Here is an 18689-nt window from a genome sequence, read left to right as displayed (position 1 = left end):
GTAAATAAAAAAAAATTGTAATAAAATAATACATATTTGCTAGTTTACCTGACAAGCTAACGTTACCTGGTAATGTTAAATTCCGACACTGACTCCGTTTTGAAAAGGAATTAATCTCCGCTCTGCGTTTTTGTTAAAGCACACGTTTTATTTATGATTCCCGCTACTTTTATGTGTATTTTAATAGATGCTGTACGCTAAACCTGTCGCACTGCAAAGCCTCAATATTGTTTTGATTCTCGGAACAACAGAAAGGGGGTGTGGGACGCGCGCCGCAGGACGCATGCTCGCTCCTCTCTTCATCCGGGTACCTGCCGTTGACTGTGTGGGTACGGAGGCGGGAAATGGCGTCCAGAGGTGCGGGGAGGACAGAGGTGAATCTCGTCTGAAGAGGCACGCGAACAACAGCGAGTGTCAGCAGCCCTGAAAACGACCGTTATCCTGTTACTCGATCCCCAGAGATTCGCCCAGTAAGTTATTAACCAGTCTGTATTGCTTGTGATATGGGTTCCCCCAAAACACCCGTCCTTTCGCTCCGGTCGGAAATGTTTCGCTGTGTTTCGGCTCGCTCCCGTAGCACCTATATGCGCGGCCAGGCAGCTGCCGTCTTCGCGAGTCGTTCCCGCGCTTTCTCCTGTCATTAAAATATTGCCGGCTGTGTTGAATGGCACGTGAGGCTTCTTCTTGTAACGGCGAGTCACGAGAAACTGGTTTCCTACGGAGATAATGCTTGCATGTGTCCTGCACTGAAGATAGACATGCACAGATGTGTCAAGAGCGTTTGCTGCATGTAAAAATACATCTCACATTTTAGGCTCTGGAGTCGTGTAATCATTGTCAGAACAGTTATTCTTAATGTCTGGCTAAACGAGGGAAATCGCGAGAAAGTTGCTCGTCTTGTGTACAGAATCTCTTTAGCGTATGTTTCCCGCCCACTACGACACTGTTCTTGTTTCAGCGGCTGAACTTCATCTTTATCTGAAGTGTCTGATGAGGTTTATCAGCTAACACTTAATGTATTTTCTAAAGATTGACTGATTGTAGTTAGTTGACTGCAGGGCAGTGCTCCTCAACCAGTGCTATTCCTTTGTCAAGTCAATATTTTAAGAAATTTGAATATGTTCTTCCTTTTTTTTTTTTTTTTTTTTGAGGTAAAAACACAATGCACGTTTTATATTCTGCCGAAATCATATGTATATTTTGTAACTGCTATTATTTTTCGTGACTCAGACATAACATTAGCCTATAACCTTCTAAAAAATGTGTAAAAACAACAATTTAGTGTTTGGTTATAGTTTTTTAGAATTAATGCCAAATGCAATTTGCCAAGGTTGCACCCTGTCATGAAACAATTGTGAGCGCTTGGCGTGTTGCATTTCTTATTGTTCTTCATAAAAAGCAGGTGTTACAAATGCGAAATTATTTGCAAATTATACAGCTTTTAAGTTTGTATTTTTGATATTCATCCAAGAAGTTAGATACTCTGTGCTGTCAAACATTTGTTATTCAAACTCACAGGTCAGAGTTCACAATTTTTAAGGTACACAGCGCAGAGTTACTGTAAAATAAGACTACTGAAATTATTTTAATTAATTAAAATAATGCTGACAAAATAAGAATTTTAGATGGAAAAACTGAAAATTAGAAATGTTGTCGTAGCCATTAACTGTAAAAGTAAGTTAAAAAGGTGCTGTATGTACGTTTTTGACTCTAGTAAAATGTAAAATACTATAAAATGTTTGCAGATATTTAAGAAACATGCTAAGTTAACATAATTGTTTAGCTGTTTATTTAGTTCCCCATTAGCCTAAACAACTCCCATTACCAAGGTAGTGGCTATTCTTTCTGGGGTCCAACAAGTAAAAAAAAACAAAATTACATTAATTACTAATTAATTATTAATTACATTAATCCATAACAATAAAAACGAATACAATAAAACATACAAACCCAAAATTCATTCAAAAAAATCTAAATCAGCAATGTACTGAGTACTGTACCATTTAAATATTTCTTTAACGATTTTTTAAAACCTTATTTTACTTGTAAAAAAACGAAATGTAATATCCGATGGCAATTCACTTCATATTTTCATTCCTCTATACATTACAGTCCGTTGTTTGGCATTAGTTTTTGAAACCGGAAGCAAAAAAATATCCTTTTAATGCATGCCTGGTGCAAAAATTATGAATAGCCTTAATATACAAAAGTTCAGAGCACTTGGATCTCTCAATACTGAAATGTTTCTTATAAAACATAGTTTATTTCAGAAACAATGCTGCAGTCAGTTATTCTTTTTTGAAAATGTGCCTTCCGGGCTGGAATGTCGTTCTCTGTTTTGGTTTGTGAAACCTGCCCACTGCCAATTTACTACAGTGTATTTCTTTTTATTCATCAAGTGCACTCATTCCTGTTGGTGTCGTCAATCTGGCAACCTGCGTGTGTGTGTGTCAAGTCTGACGAGGAGGGTCTAGGTGAAAAAAATCCTTTCAGATATTTTGAATTTGCACTGCGATACCTAGTTCAACCACTCAGTGTCAATCCTACATACAGCACCTTTAAAGGGTTAGTTCACCCAAAAATGAGAATTAAACAATAAATTACTCACCCTGAAGTCATCCTTGGTGTGTATTACTTATTTTTTTTTTTCAGATGAATCCAGTCTGAGTTAATTAAAAAAAATGTCTTTGATCTTTCAAGCTGTTTGTTGCTACTCAGCGGTTTTGCACTGCATCAGTCCCAGAGACGTTTAATAAAAAGTGCATCCATTAAAAACAAGTGTCTCTCACAGCTCCGAGGGGGTGAACAAAGGCCTTCTGTAGCGAATTGATGCATTTTTGTAAGAAAAATATCCATATTCAAAACGTAATAATCACTTTAATCTAGCTTGCGTTCACAGTTGTAAATGAAGGAGTTCCAGGGGAATGATGTATGAGTTCAACTTTGCGCATTCGCCATCAGAAGTGATGCACGCCGAAATGCAGCAGAGAGATCAAAACAAAAGTAGTCCCTAATTATAAGTACAAAACAAGGATTTGTAAAGAAGAATGTTGGAAGATTTCGATATAAGCCAAGAGTTTTTAATGGATGCACTTTTTATTAAACTTCTCTTGGACCGATGCAGTGCAGTGGGATAAAACAGCTTGAAAGATCAAAGACAATTTTTAAAATAACTCCTGTACACCTAGGATGACTTCAGGGAGAGAAATTTATGGCCTAATTTTCATTTGTGGGTGAACTAACCCTTTAAGTACTAAAACTGAATATAATATATATTACAGGTATATTTTTAAACAAATAAAGTACAATAATGGTGTGTAAATAATGCTTACTTAAATATAAAAAAGGAATTTTAAGACATTTTGTTGCATTGGAATTTTACTGGGGTTCCCAGTTAAGAAGAGAACCTGTCCTAGTTGTATGGCTATTGGCTACTATGGGACAGGTTACCAACAAAGTGCATTGTTATTTTCTGTGAAGCCTTGACGTGTCATGCTAATTCATTAAGTAACATGTCCATGTTCAGCAGTTACACTGTCAGGTTTATAATGTACTTTTCCACTGGGACTAGTGCCGGAGAGGAGCCGGTGCTCAGCCAATAGTTGCACTCATTCAGAAGGAAACTCTGCCTACTGATGACACTTGTCAAGACCAGTAAGGTTTCGGTGCTGGTTCAAAACCAGGATCTGGGCACAGGCCCAGGACTTTTTTGAGTGGCAAAAGGGGCACCCTGGTTGTGCTCCGGCACCAGCCCTGGTGAAAAAGTAAGAGTCAAAAAAAAAAAAAAAGCCTCAGGGATCAGTTCTTGGAAATGTGTCAGCAGCCTTGAATTTGCTGCTGGTCTGTCAGGGCATGTTTTTGTTTCAAACCAACTTTGTGTTTATTATTTAATAATTAATTCATTAAATTTTTTGCTGTCAGAACATGCTGACTTTCAGAAAACTGCTGTGGTGGAAGAGGTCAGAGAATGATTTTGCAATCATCATTTTTATTTTGATGTATTACATTAGATTTAAACAAGCTTTTATTGAATCTAACTGCTGTTGAAGACTGTTGAATATCACTGTGCCTCTGTTCTTCTAGCAGAAAGGCTTTAGCTCCTCAGTGTTGTTGTGAGGTTGCTGTCTTGGCATGATGTCTGTTCGAGGCAGTGGATGAGTCACCATTTGTGGTGGTTAAGGAAAAAACTGAGATGTATTACCATCTGTAGCCTTTCTCTCTTTACTTTTCGCCATTCCTCTCCTCTCCTGTCTCTTACATGCTTCTATGCTTGCAGTATGTCTCGTAGTTCGTTGTCTTCGCTGCTTCTCTTTGTTTAACTCCTGCACACTGCAGCCGTGGCAGGAGGAGCTCTGCTTTCCTCTCCTAAAATATAAAACTCATTTTCTGTAGACTGTTAGTTCTCATGTTCAGTGCAATTTGGGTTCTCTGTGTATTTGTGTATCAGAGTATCCTGCGTGTGATTACAAAGGCACCTGGGAGGACGTAGGAAATCTACTGTAGTGTTTTTCATGTTTTGTTAGATCTACAAAGCTTTGTCCTTGGAAATCCATTGATATCCTGGAGAAAGTGTTTCTTAATTTTAGTGTGCATCTTCTCTAAGTTATTGTAGTTAGATTTCTTAATCACTAGTGTTTGGAAGCAACAGTCAGACCTGGCGTAACTCCTGAAGGGTCATAAATGGTGGAGCGTATTGGTGGTCAGTTGTTGCGTAAGCACACTTTGAGGAGGGGGGACACACGACCAAGCTCTGTAGTTAATTTCAGGATTATTTTCCCCCCTTGATGTACAGGGCTGCCTTTAAAGAAGAGAGGGACACTTCCTCCACATCAGGAAAACATTAGGCTAGCTGTTTTTCCCTGTCCTTTTTTCATTTCTCTCTTTTTTTTTCTTTTTTTTTTGTCTTGCAAGAAACTGCTGCCTGCTGTTGATCTGTGATTTCCTCACCTTTCTTTCTCTTTGCTAGTGCATTAAGCAATAAAAAGTAATACTGAAAAAGCCCAAAATTGTCATTTACTCACCCTTGTTAGTCCACACCTGTCCTTGTAAAGGTTTTTTTATGGTTGTTTTTTTTTTAAAAACCGGTTTCTTTTAATGCTCATGCAATGAAAGTCAACAGGGTCTTGTATTGTTTTTGATCCCAGTGACTTTCATGGAATGGACCAAAAAAAAATTCAAAATGCACTTAAAAATGTTTAATTGGGTTCAGCAGACTGTGGAGGTGCTTGAACTAAATGATGAATTATGTTGAAGGATATGTTGTCTTGAATACATCCAGATGTCTGTGGCTAGAGCACTTGGCTGAAGTGAGCTAAGCACCATAATTAATTAAAAACCATAAAAGTGTGATTCATTTACCTGTGTGTGAGAACCAGTGGTCATAGTTGGACCTCTCAAGGTCATTGCTAAATGGAGTGAATTCCTCCTGTTTTACTCTCTCCATGCAGTTTTGTTGTCTTTCTGTACCTTGAGTATGATCTTCTGTTTTATCTTGTTTCTCTCCACAGTCTTACATGTGACTCTTAACAAAATGAGGCTGAGAATGCGCAAGTCTTCTCAGCAGCCGAACGTCGCCTGCAGGCCCTGCACGGCCCGGAACAAGCGGAAGCACTCTGAGATGGAGGAGTGCTCAGGTGAAAGCAAGGGCCTTCTGTCCAGCATCCAGAAGTTCATCCATGGAAGTTCCATAAAGGTGAGCCTCTCTCTTTATTTTATTGTGAGTTCATAATCGTAAGGCCATTACAGCTCTTTTCTTGGATTTGATTATTGTTGCCCAGAATGTTCTTGAATAGAATGACAGCAAGACCTGGTATCAGTGACAGTTCTAGCTTGTATGGTGCCCTTCTGCCAACCCTACATAACATTAATTGAACACAAATTTTTTATTAATATATATTTTAAATGAACAAATGTTTTGCACAACTGTACAGTAAAACATCAATAAAGTGTGACGTTTATAATAAAAAAGACATATTACAAAATCACATTTTATTGTGTGGTTATGTAGTCTAGTTGCACAAAAAAAATGTTGTTGACCTATGTGTAATAAAAATGCATCATAACTTATGTGATATATTAGCTTAATTTAGCGTGATAGCTGCAAAGATCCCATTTATCTTTTGTACACTTCCCCTTTCCTCTTTTCCTAAATGGGCTCCTGGCTTACCTTCCACTCTACCTACTTAAATCACCTTTGTGAGAGTGGCTTAAGCAACGTGCTTACTGAAAAAGAATTGTTTGTCTGCCCATGCGGCATCTCATGTTTTTGCATATTTTTATTAATTAACTTTTTTACAGTATTGCACATATAAACAATCACACACAATTCCCTTTATGAATTCAATAACCAATCAGAGGTGTTCAGATGAGACATTGCTGAAACGCTGGAGGTTTACTCTATTCTACACTCTCGCAAACTCTCATCATAAACAACAAAGTATATATTTACAATGTAAGTAAGAGATTCATTTAAAAATGTAGACCGTTTCAATGATCATAATAGGACTTGTTGATTTTTTTTTGTTTGTTTTTGAGTTATGTTCTTTGATAATGTAAATATTCTTTGCTCTCTTTCTGTTTTTTATGCGATATGTTAAAAGTGGAAATTAAAATGTCATTTACAATCTTTTATTAAATTGTGATCACGTAAAATACAAATTCATTATTAATAAAAAACAATTTGACACCCATATCAGGTACATGCCAAAAAAGTTTGGTTTGTGATGTGTGTAAATATTAGTTTGAACATTAGACTTGTGGAGTTGGTTTACCCTTCACCTGTGTCTGAGTGAGAGACTATGGTCATAAGTTCCATTACCAATGGAGTTCAATGAAACAAACTACCATTAGTTAACCATGCTTTTGGAAACACACCCCTGGTTAACTGCCCCACAGAGTGATGACATATTGATGGATATTGCATTGTAAATGAGTGGTAAAAACACCAATTGTGCATTCAGTTTTGTTTTTTGTGTGGGTGCCCGATGCCACACTGGGCAGTTGCCCATACCTAAATCTGCTACTGCCTGGTATCATATTCCCCCACAAATGCATGGTAGAATGCCGCTGCTTGTCTTAGGAGCTCAGTCCTGTTCTAATTTTAGCTGTGGTTCCACAGCACTCAGATAATGACAGTAGGTAGGGTTGGCTTTAACAGGCATGCATCAGGGCTTCACATTGTGTTCAGTAAAGGTATTAGATTCTCTTTTTTGATTTCTAGATTGCCTCAATTTGACTTGGGGCAGTGATTCTCACCATTTTTAACTCTAAAGGCTAAAATACACTACAAAACTTTTTCTCAGATTTTTGCTCCAAATTGACAGCCTGGACAAGTAGACGCTAGTTGCAGAAAGTCAGAGCCAGTCTATACATTTTTGGGAAATTGCGGAGTATGTTATTTTTTTTTCTTTTTAAGCTTTATTAAATGATTACATACCAGAGGATATCCGTTTTTCCTCTGTAACGGTTTACAAAGTTAGCAGTATTGTTTTCAAATCTGTTGAGATTTTGAGTGCATTTCCAGTGTTCAGTTATTTCAGCAATATCACGTTCATAATCGAAGGCGATTCATCTGCGATTTATGAAAGTGATATTGTATTAATGATGCTCCATCTGAATGCAGCTGATGGAGATTTACTAATCACAAAACTGGCTTTACTGACGAGATGCACATGACAGCCCTTTGCAGTCCTACTGCACTTATAAACACTACTTGAATATGCGTTAAACGGAGGCAAGATGAACAGAAAATGCAGTCTAAACTTGAAACATTTTGGAAAATGATTGCAATGCAGAGTGTGCAAATCCGGAACAGATAAAAAAAAACAAAAAAAAACCCACAAAGTACAAGTGAGTGCCTAATATTATAACGATCTAAAAATTTGCATTAAAGTTAAGAATGTCAAGAAAGATGAAGTTGAATTGGTCATGTAACATTGGCTTGAGCTATGTGCCAGTCACTATATCAGCTTACACCAGGCACCTACTGTGTAGTAATTCGCAAATGTTTGTAGATAATTAAAAACCACATAAATGGTCCCAAATATATTATGAGGTTGCACAGCATATGCTGCCAAAATGGTTGCATCTTCTTTTTTCTTTTTTTTTTAGCATTTTCATTTGGAGTTAAGTATTAATAACAGGTTTTCAACTATCTCTAACCTTAAACATGTTAAAACTGGTGTGTATAAAACTCTTGCATGACTGTTGGTGTTTCAGGTGGAGCAGGACAACCCAGCAAAGAGGAATCATCTGAGCTGTGAGCTGATCACCTCCACCCCGCAGAGGAAAAATGACCTGCAGAGGAAAAGCATCTACAGGGCCCGCAGAAAAAGCTTTGTCAATGGAGGTGAGTCCCTTGCATTGCCTGGTTAAACAATGAAAACTGATTCACTAGTCTGCACAGAAGCTGTCGCTATACCCAAATGTCATTAGTATTAGAGATGCACCAATACTGAATTTCTCTGCCGATACCATTAGCCGATTAACTGATGCTGTTAATTACACAGCAAACACTTATCTTTTGGCACATTACTATAATATTCAGAGATGCACATAAGTTTTTCAGTCTTGTTCTCATGAGAGCACCTAGAGATTTGGTTTGGTACTGAACAAGTTTACGCCTCACATTTTTTATTTTAGTCGCACATGTACATCTGCATACCACTTAATGTGCACCCCTGTTATTACAGGTTAAAATGAACTAAAGCCCTATTATATTCAACTGCTATTTATTTTCACATATCATAATTACACTCAAATAAAAATTGAAATGTCTGTTTACAACTTTTGCGCACAGTTTTCATGCCAGATTTATTCAAACAAAAACAAAAAAAGCTCCTTTTTCGTGTTTTACAGCTAGCTAATTAACTGTGAACGGTAGATAACTTTGCTGGGGTGAATGCCACGTTAAGTGACATACTGTTCATATTTATCTTTCCATGGTTGAAACACTGATTGAGACATTAAACATTACATTTTGGTAAGCTATACTGTATATTTCAACATGCCTTCTGATGTTCATTCGTGTTTATTTTGCTTATTAAACTTATTAAAGTGGAGAACACTTGTGCTCCACTCTGCTGCTTGAACTATGGTGCTACTACAATCTGTCACGTGACATTTACAAGTATCAAAATGGCATTCATTGTTTGAATTTCGTGATCGAATGTACAGGATTTGAAATATGAGACTTTGTTTCTTATCAGAAGTAAGAAAGCAGAAAGATCTTTGGAATTATTAAATGGAAAGCACGCTAGAAATAATGTTTGGTGTATAGAAAATCTGTGGATCTGCAACCCTGGCTTATCCTGAGGGTGATTCATAGATTCAAATAGAGCCTGCTTTAATGTCGCTAATTTTTAACTGGTAATGCATTATTGTCATGTTAATCTTGACAGTCTTTTTTTATGTGTGTGTGATTGACAGGGTATAATCGGCGCTGATCATTGGCTGATTTTTAACAATTGCTGGTACCAATTATTGGCCAATACATCTGTGCTTCTCAAATTAGTATTAATACCAGTAAAATGTCATGATTTGGCATTATGATTACAACAGCAAAAACTAATATGCTAGTGAACACTAGGGCTGGGCGATAAATGAAAAAAAAAAATATCTCGATATTGTCAAATTTTTTTACGATATTCTATATATATCTCAATATGTTTGCATTTGGATTCAATTAATAAACAAACTGGGGGAAATTGTTAAACTGGGATATGTAAATAATTTTTTTTTTAAACAAGTTTTTAGCTACGAACACAAGTCTGTCTACTGTGTCTGTTTTAAGAGACGCTCTGTGGCATGAAAAAAATTGCTACAGTAGTAATCCAAATAAAAATAAAAGATCAAAATTGCAAATAAAGTCTCTGGTTTCAGTATCAAGCAGTCAATTGAAGGAGAGTAACAAATATAGAGTAATAAATCTATATGGAGTTGGAGATTTAAATGGTCTCTTCTGCATTTATAATTTTCAGTTTGTTTTTCTTTTCATACTTTTGTCCTATAGAAACAACGAACCATGACACGAGTAAGCCTGTCAAGCCGAATGGGAAATTAGACGACTCTGAGGAGGTTGTGAGCAGTCCACCTCGCACCACCCTGCTTGGAACCATCTTTTCTCCTGTCTTCAATTTCTTCTCACCAGCAAATAAAAATGGTGAGATGAAAAACACTGAACTAAACACTAAAGACGTGAACGATCATTTTAAATTGTTTCTACATTGTTTCTACATCAGTTGACACATGAACACTTAGGACAAACTTTTTAGAATATTGTTCTGATGTACCCGTGTTGTTCAGTACAATATGTATTTTAAATAAACTTTAATGATAAAGCATTCTTCATTCTTGGCAATGATGGCCTTCTTACTTTAAGAAGAGTAGTCTTTGTTAAATAAACATCCAACATTAGATTCTATGTAATTTCATATGCACTGCTGTTTAAAAGTTCAAGAATATCAGTAATATTCTTGAAAGGATTCTCTTATGCTCACCAATGGTGCAGTTATTTGATAAAAAATACAGTAAAAACAGTAATATTGTAGAATATTACAATTAAAAATCATTCTAATATGCTTTCATTATCAATAAATATTTCTTCCTATAATTAATGTTGAAAACAGATCTGCTTAATTATGTAACCTATTTTCATTTATTTGAAATATGTTATTTTATAACATTATAAATGACTGTCCCTTTTGGTCAAATTAAATGATTTATGATTTCATGGAATTATCATTTTGGAGTGAACTATACATTTAAGATGTTCTTGCTGAATGAACATTAATTTAATTTGTTTTTAATTAATATTTTTATAATTATTTGAATTTTTTTATTAACTCCTAGCGTTTGAATGGTAGTGTAGCCAGATTTGTGGAAAAGCCCATTTCCATTTCACAAATTTCTGTTTATATTTCACAAGCCACCTCTAAAGATGACACATGATCATATTAAGATCATTAAAAAAAGAGAGAAAGTTTTGTATAAAATGTCAATGCTGGAAAAAAAAAAACCTCATGGTACACGAGGTGGATTTTGTCCTCATGAGATGGATTCAGATGAAATGGGGATAGCGGGACTGTCATTTTGAATATTGTGAACTTAACCAAGAGTAACTAGGCAACTATACATCCTATATCCTTTCACACTAGTTTTACACTTAGAAATAATAATAATAAAATAAGCCATATCAAAGTCTATCCTGGATTCCTCATAATGGTTATTTTGAAGATCGTAATACAAAAATAAAAAAAAAACACTTGCACCTTTATTCAGATTATTACTTCAAATAACCTGCCGTGTTTTATTCTTTCCTTCTTTCTCCTTCACTATCATCCCGTCTTGTCGTGTCAGCCTCAGATTCCCCAGGCCAGGTGGTGGAGGCAGAAGAGATCGTGAAGCAGCTAGAAATGGAGCAAGTAGAAGAGATGCCCAGCAGTACTGCCACATCTAAAGAGCCCCTAAGTGTCTCCCTCTATACCAGTGCCATGCCCTCGGCCTTCAGACCTCCACCCTCCACTCACACACCTGCAGAGGAGAGTGAAAACACCCCCCACTCTGACCTGCCTCCTCTTACAGGTGTTAAAGATATGACATTGCTTCACTTAAGCCCAAACCTAGACCCAGTCTCCTTTTACCTTTTTTTTTCAGCATTTTGATTCATAAGAAATGTTTGTTGAGCACCAAGTCAGTATATTAGAATGATTTCTGAAGTTTCTTGTGACACTGAAGAACAGAGTAATCGTAATCACAGGAATAAATGACATTTAAATTGTATCCAAATAGAAAAGAGTAATGCTCGGTAAGCATAAGAGATTTCTTTCAAAAACATAATAATACTGACCTCAAACTTTTGAACTGTAAGGTGTATTAAGAATACACTTTATGTTTTCGGTTTTATTTCAGCTCCTGGCTCTCCTGCAACAGGGGGTTATGTGGACGCCTCTCTCACTGTCCCAGCTGAAGGTTCATATGAAGAGGAGTGGGAAGTGTTTGACCCGTGAGTTCACCTTTAGTGAATGTCCGTACTCGGAGCTTAACAATATGATATGATTTTTTCTTTTTTTTCTACTAGCCCGATCAAGCCAGTTGTTCAGATTATTGCTTGCCTGGTTGTTTAGCCCATTCTGTATAGTTACCTTTTTGACACGTGCAAATCATTACAAATTGCCACAACAATATTAAATATATAACAAGAAAAACACAACAAATATTTAGCAAGTACAGGATCAATTAAACCTAATTTGTAAACCCTCTCAGGGAGAACAAAACTGCTGCGGGGCTGAAAATGCACACATATTTTTTAAACCTTTGTCATTAAAATGAGAGGAAGTTGAGCAGGTGGCATCTTTTAAATATCTTGTTACATAGATTGACTGTAATTCTGATAAATGCAAAAAGAGACTTTCAAGGATTATATATCAGGTGGGCATAATTATTGGTAAGCTACACATAATTCTGTCTGACCTCTATACTGTGGCAGTAAAAAAGAAATCCTCCTGTATTGTGACAGATCCTTCACAACCTAGACGGTATAAACTACCTTACCTTTGGTGTGGAAAAAAAAAGAAGTCAAGTATAATAAGAGTTTAAACCCTTTCCACCATTAGCATTTTAAATAGAACTTAAGGTGAATTTTTAAGAGTTGTGTTGGGTCTTTAACGTTTTATTTGTAATTGTAGTGTTTTGAATTGTTTGAGCCTTTTGTCTAAAAGCAAGCATTTATATTCTTATGTTTTGCAGGTATTTTTTCATCAAACATGTACCTCCACTAACAGAAGAGCAGCTAACTCGCAAACCTGCGCTTCCTCTGAAGACTCGCAGTACTCCCGAGTTCTCCCTGGTGCTTGACCTGGTCAGTCTTTAACACCAAAGGAAACTTCTACTACATGGGATTCATTTTTCGCATATATGCTGATTATCTTTTTTTCCTTCAACAGGATGAAACCCTTGTCCATTGTAGCTTGAATGAGCTGGATGATGCAGCACTAACCTTTCCTGTACTCTTCCAAGATGTCATATACCAGGTGGAAATCTTTGTGTGAATGCATTTTTTGTCAGTAACATAACACTAGAGGAGGCTATAGAGCCATTTTGAGAAACTAAGTGTCCAGGAGTCTGTTTTCTCAAGTCTAAAATGTTGAGTGATTTTGAAATTTGTGAAACTTTTATAAGTGAGAGATTACTTATTAAATAGTTTTTTTGTTTGGGGGGGAGGGGGGTGCTAAAACCCTGTGTTCTTAGGGGCTAAAGTCTAATTAACAATTTCTCTTAGGTTTATGTCAGATTGAGGCCATTTTTCAGAGAGTTCCTTGAACGCATGTCACAGATTTATGAGGTAAGCCTTCATCCATTTTACTCCACATAACCTCTCATCCCTTTTCTCTAAATAAATAATGATATTACATGGAAAAGTTTTACCCTGGCTTAAGTTAACATCTGTTCTTCATAGTGGACTGAAGTTGTTCCACTGTTGACTTTTTTTCTCTTCTAGATCATTCTCTTCACTGCCTCTAAGAAAGTTTATGCAGACAAGTTGCTGAACATTCTCGATCCGAGGAAACAGCTGGTGCGGTCTGTGGACTTCTTTTTATTTTCCTTTTCTTTTAATCTATTTAAAGACTTTTACTTATGATATAGCGGTTTAAAGTATAATAATAGTAATAACTTTTATTTTCTTTCTTTAAAAAAAAGGGGTTTCTTTTCAAATGTAAAATTGTGCTGGTTATCAGTTGTTGGGTAACACTGCCTCAGCTTTGTCATTGCTGTGCAGAGTTTCTTTGTAGGGTTTGGTTACAGTGAGGGTTTGATAGATTGGAGTAGATGGGGAGCTTTGGGTTCTGGCACATGTAAACTCCACACCATCCTCAGGTGTCAACCATTTGCTTTGAATGTATTATTGATTCTAGTCCTGGAGATTTATTTCGTTCTTCTCTCCCTGTGTGTGTTTCCAACATGTTCTAGGCACCGATTATTTCGTGAGCACTGTGTATGTGTGCAAGGAAACTACATTAAGGATCTGAATATCCTTGGGCGGGACCTGTCCAAGACTATAATTATTGATAACTCACCACAAGCCTTTGCTTATCAGGTGAGCAGTCAGTGTTGCCGTTTATTAAAATATATTACAGATTAAGAGTATTTAAAACTAGGGCTGGTTAAAAATGTTTGATATTGATACCTTGATAATCTGAGCATTTTTTTTTTTTTTATCAATTCTGTAAAACCAGTTTTAATAAGTACTGTATACGTTACACATTTCTTAAAAAAACTTGAACTCTGAACAAAGGAACAGAAAAGCATATAGGAGAAAATGTAACCAACACAATAAATCAGTGCAAATACTTTTAATAAAGTTCAAGTAGTTTTCATTTCAAAATGTACAGTTTCAAGTCCGTATGTGAGGCGTACTGCTGCAAAGGGAGCAAACATTTCACCGTGAAGTTTGTGACTGTGGCCTTTCCTTCACCATTGTTCCTTTTTCTGCCAGTGTTAACGGATTGACACTTGAAGTTCTCCTCACGCCAGGGTCAGCAGGGGCAGAGGCTATAACATTAATGTGAAGAGGAAATAAAAAAAGCTAAACTGTTAATACAGCCAACTTTATGGATAAGTGCAAGATAACTAGTTTAATGTGAATTGAACTTGATCAGTTTCTGGGTAGCACTTTATTTTACAGTCCTGTTCCTCATGTACATACTATGTACTTATTATAGTAATTACAATAACTATGTAATAACTAGGTACTAACCCTGAACCTACCCCTAAACCTAACCCTACCCCATGTAGTTACCTTGTGGTACCAGAACTTTCTTAGATAAATACACTGTAAGTACAGTATAAGTACATGTTAGTACACGTACTGTAAAATAAAGTGCAACCAGTTTCGGTCAACCTTAAAGCATTTTTAGCATCAATTTAGAAACTATCTGTAGCCGTACATCCAAACATTGTCTAACGTAAGCTTAATTAGTACACAAGCATGTACCACTACAAGTAAGCAGAGTTTGTTTTTTTGTTTGCTAAACATTAACCTTACTTGTCGGAGTCCCAGTCATAGCGCCGCTGCCTTTATTAGTAGTTTTGGAGAGGGACTTGATGCTGGTGTGGCTGACGCTAACACACTACAGGCTCTCGTGTGAGCCACGTCGCAGGGCATAACTGGCGTAAACTAGTTTTATTTCATTGTTGCTGTGCCACAGCCAATCATCAGCACTTGATTTGGGCACTTCAAGCATGCTGCTAATGAGATTAAACCCTTAGAAAATAAATTTGGTACTGAACGACAAGACATTTTTTGATGGTCAGTGGTATCGAGGCAATTTGGTTGGTGCCTAAAAGATATTAAACCCTATACCCAGCCCAATTAAAAGTGACATTTTTATTTTTTGATTGTAATCATTTACAAGATCAATCAAACTGTAGAAAAATTTTTAAATCACAATTATTTAAATATTCTAACTATACAAGGCTTTAAATCACTTATTGTTCGACTTTATATTCAGCAGAGTCCCCCAGCCCACCCAGAATAGTTCAAGTTTGTTTTTCCCCAAAGCACATATAAGGAGTAAAATTAAGAAAGTAATGAAGTATTCATTTTCATTGATACTGTGAAGTATACATAAGTAAAGAGTGTTTCTGGGCTCTTTAGGTAGGGTACCAAATAATGAAAGAGATGAAGGAAAATCTATAAAACTAAAATCACCAACCCATATGTTTCACTCACAGCTCTCCAATGGGATCCCAATTGAGAGCTGGTTTATGGACAAGAATGACAATGAACTTCTGAAGCTGGTACCTTTCTTGGAGAAACTGGTGGAATTGGTATGTTATAATGTGTCCTCCTTTTAGTTTTCATAATTTTCCTCTCAAGATTCCTATGTGAACATATATGTAGTGTAATACTTTTTTTTATATATATATATATATATATATATATATATATATATATATATATATATATATATATATATATATATATAAAATAAGAATTTATGAATGAGTCTAAATACAAATTGTACTTTTCCATTGTTATCTCTCCACAGAATGAGGATGTGCGTCCACATGTTCGTGACCAGTTTCGGCTTCATGACCTCCTTCCCCCTGACTGAGCACACATAGCGGGACAGGACAGTAACAAAGACAACAAATGCAGATATGCATTTTGTATTACAACGTCATTGTCATTTAATCTTGAATTTTTTGTTTTGTTTTTTTATTCCCCCAAATTTTCATTTCTATGATAACATCAAAACAAAAATGACTCCCTTTTTGGCGCTTTTTTTGCCATTTGTGCAGCCAGAGGGGTTTGGAGCTTCATGTGTGGTTTCATTCAGTACAAAGTGAATGTGTAGCAGTCAGAGGAGAAAAAGATCATGTTGTCTTTTGATGCTCCAATGGGATTGGTTGTCACTGTTGGGCTTTTGACCAATTTCATAAGGAATGGCCAGTAAGAAAATCATACTGTCTGACAGAAGTTTGTGAGTGAATGTTTTTTCATTTTTCATCAATGTTTTCATTATGCATTCCTCCCCGTCTGTACACTTTGCTTGGTGTTTACTACAAATCAATGTTCTCTCAACTCCTGGCCCATTTTGTTTGCCAAAATGTGTTCATTTCTCAAAGAGCATGTTCAGGGAAGATTATTGTTCTGTTCATGAATTGTGTGCTGATCACAGCACAGTGGATTCACTCTTTATTTTAATATGGTGTGATTGAGAATGGTTTTAACCAGAGTGATGTCTGTTTTATAGTGAAAGATTTGCAGTGACTAGTTTTTTTTAATTGTTTAAATAAGAAATTTCCTACCAACGCATCAGAACTCTGCAACTTCCAGCTGCTGTCTCTTCACATATATATTTATTCACCTTTTAAGAGCCAGCAACATATTAGTTGTTTATTAGTAGCACCTTTTTTTATTACATATTTTTAAAGTACGGTTCTGCTCCTTATGGTTTCATATTTACATTTTTTTTCTCTTTAAACTGGTGTCCTTTTAAAGAGATGTCAGCTTTGTTTTAGTATAAATTACATGGAAGATTTTGTAGTTAATGTAGCATTTGCCCAGTGCTAATCTATTCGAACTGAATTGCAAAGAAGATGATTGAGGGCTGAAGCCTGGTAAAGCCCTGTTTATAGCACCAGCACAACAACAGTCTCATCGCTATGGTTTAAACCTGACTGCCTGACGTTCTGGTTTTTCTTTTATTTTAGGGGAGTGGGGAGGTGTAGCCATGACAAGTTATTGTGTGACACGAGTGTGTATGAAAGTATGGGAGTAAGGTATGGTAGTAATCATACCTTATAATCATCAAAAAAAAAACTCCATTCTTAAATTGCCTTTTCAATTTTACAGTTATGCGATACTTCAAATTAAGTAATACAGAGTAAGAGTTGAAACTACAGAAGTGCCATTCAGGGTGAGTGAAGCAGGGCCAGGCTAGTTGTATTCCCTTCTCTTTGTGCCCTCTGTCCTGTTTGTAAATGAACATGTTCACTTTCTACTCATGTCACTGGTGCCATTTATGTTGTTTGTGTTTACATCATTTGTCTATATTGGATTGTGGCCCTGTCATAGTATTTTTTTTTTTTTTTTTACTGTGTACTTCTAAATATCCTGTGGTACTTCCCAATAGAAAGAGAATAGGAAGGGCAAAAAGGAGATTGTGATCCCAAGGATCCTGCTCTGTTTGACAGAGTTCACAAGCACAGTATTTCTCTCATAGAATAGACTGATTTAACAACGGTTACATATACATTTTGAGCATAGTGTTAAATAGTAAGTAGCATTTTATTAGTGCCAATTATTCCTTCTCCCTACATTGATGCAAAGCAGTCGAATGATGCTAAACTGAATGGCATCCTTTGTCCAGAATGATAGCTTCAGATGTTGGGAGATGGGTTGAATCTACATTAGGCCCTGGCACTTTCTTACAAAGACAAATATTTTGTATGATTGTCAAAGAGCATTTGTGTATTAAGTGTAAAACAGGATGCAGAGGTTTGTTTCATATGTACAACCAGTTCATTGTTATGTGCGTTACTTTTGTACAAAGCATATTGTACTAAAAACATGCAGCTTCGTCAAAAAAAAAGTTACATGAAAATCTTTTTGTATTTTTGATTATTTGTATTCCAAAAGGCATGTCATATCTATTTTTCAAAATGTATTCATTTTCAAATGTATTAATGCATACCTAACTTGTCGTCATTTTTTTCTTCTTTCATCTTGCTGTATCTGTGTATGTAGTTGGTACAATCAATGAACATTCTCCGCATGTAAACAGTCTGTTATGTGAGAGCTGGGATTTTTAATGAGGGCACTTTTTGCAGATGAATGTTTCGGGTTTGCTTTCTTTTATACTCCATCTTTGAAAGCCATTTGGCTTGCGAATGTCCTTGAGCGCCATTGGGGAAACACTCTAGGTCTAAATGTAACTTCCTGAAACATGTTATTTAAGATTGTTCATACGATGGAAATTAAGTCTTTGGAAAATTGCATGCTCTTTTATTTTAATGTTAGCTTATGTCAAAATATGTTAGATACTTGAGAATGGATGGTTGTATTTTATGTCCTTTTCTGCTACTTCATTTTACCATCAAATGGTGTGTAATATCAAGGAGACTTTATGAAAATTATTCTGACTTGTATCCATTTTGTGCCACTCTGTCAACACACATAGCATCTT

The 18689-nt window shown here is 36.2% G+C and overlaps 1 protein-coding gene across 3 annotated transcripts; it reads left to right on the top strand.

Moving 5' to 3' along the window:
• The first annotated feature begins 252 nt into the window (after window positions 1-252).
• On the top strand, window positions 253-18639 carry LOC128016955 (CTD small phosphatase-like protein 2-B). Of its 3 annotated transcripts, none has more exons than XM_052601926.1 (13): window positions 253-470; window positions 5508-5692; window positions 8218-8347; window positions 10010-10159; window positions 11356-11580; window positions 11908-12001; window positions 12745-12856; window positions 12942-13028; window positions 13277-13339; window positions 13496-13575; window positions 13966-14092; window positions 15730-15825; window positions 16047-18639. In XM_052601926.1, exons 2-13 carry the CDS (start codon window positions 5531-5533, stop codon window positions 16110-16112), a joined length of 1392 nt encoding a protein of 463 aa, XP_052457886.1. In that variant the 5' UTR covers window positions 253-470; window positions 5508-5530; the 3' UTR covers window positions 16113-18639. The 3 variants fall into 3 exon arrangements, 2 of the variants coding, with proteins under 2 accessions (XP_052457886.1, XP_052457887.1); XM_052601927.1 differs by lacking the exon at window positions 253-470 and adding an exon at window positions 2426-2474; XR_008184330.1 differs by lacking the exon at window positions 16047-18639 and having other exon boundaries at window positions 266-470; window positions 13496-13570.
• The last annotated feature ends 50 nt before the right edge of the window (window positions 18640-18689 follow it).

The sequence above is a fragment of the Carassius gibelio genome, chromosome A7 (assembly GCF_023724105.1).
Source record: "Carassius gibelio isolate Cgi1373 ecotype wild population from Czech Republic chromosome A7, carGib1.2-hapl.c, whole genome shotgun sequence".
Classification (NCBI taxonomy): domain Eukaryota; kingdom Metazoa; phylum Chordata; class Actinopteri; order Cypriniformes; family Cyprinidae; genus Carassius; species Carassius gibelio.
This window is presented reverse-complemented; position numbering and strand designations above follow the sequence as displayed.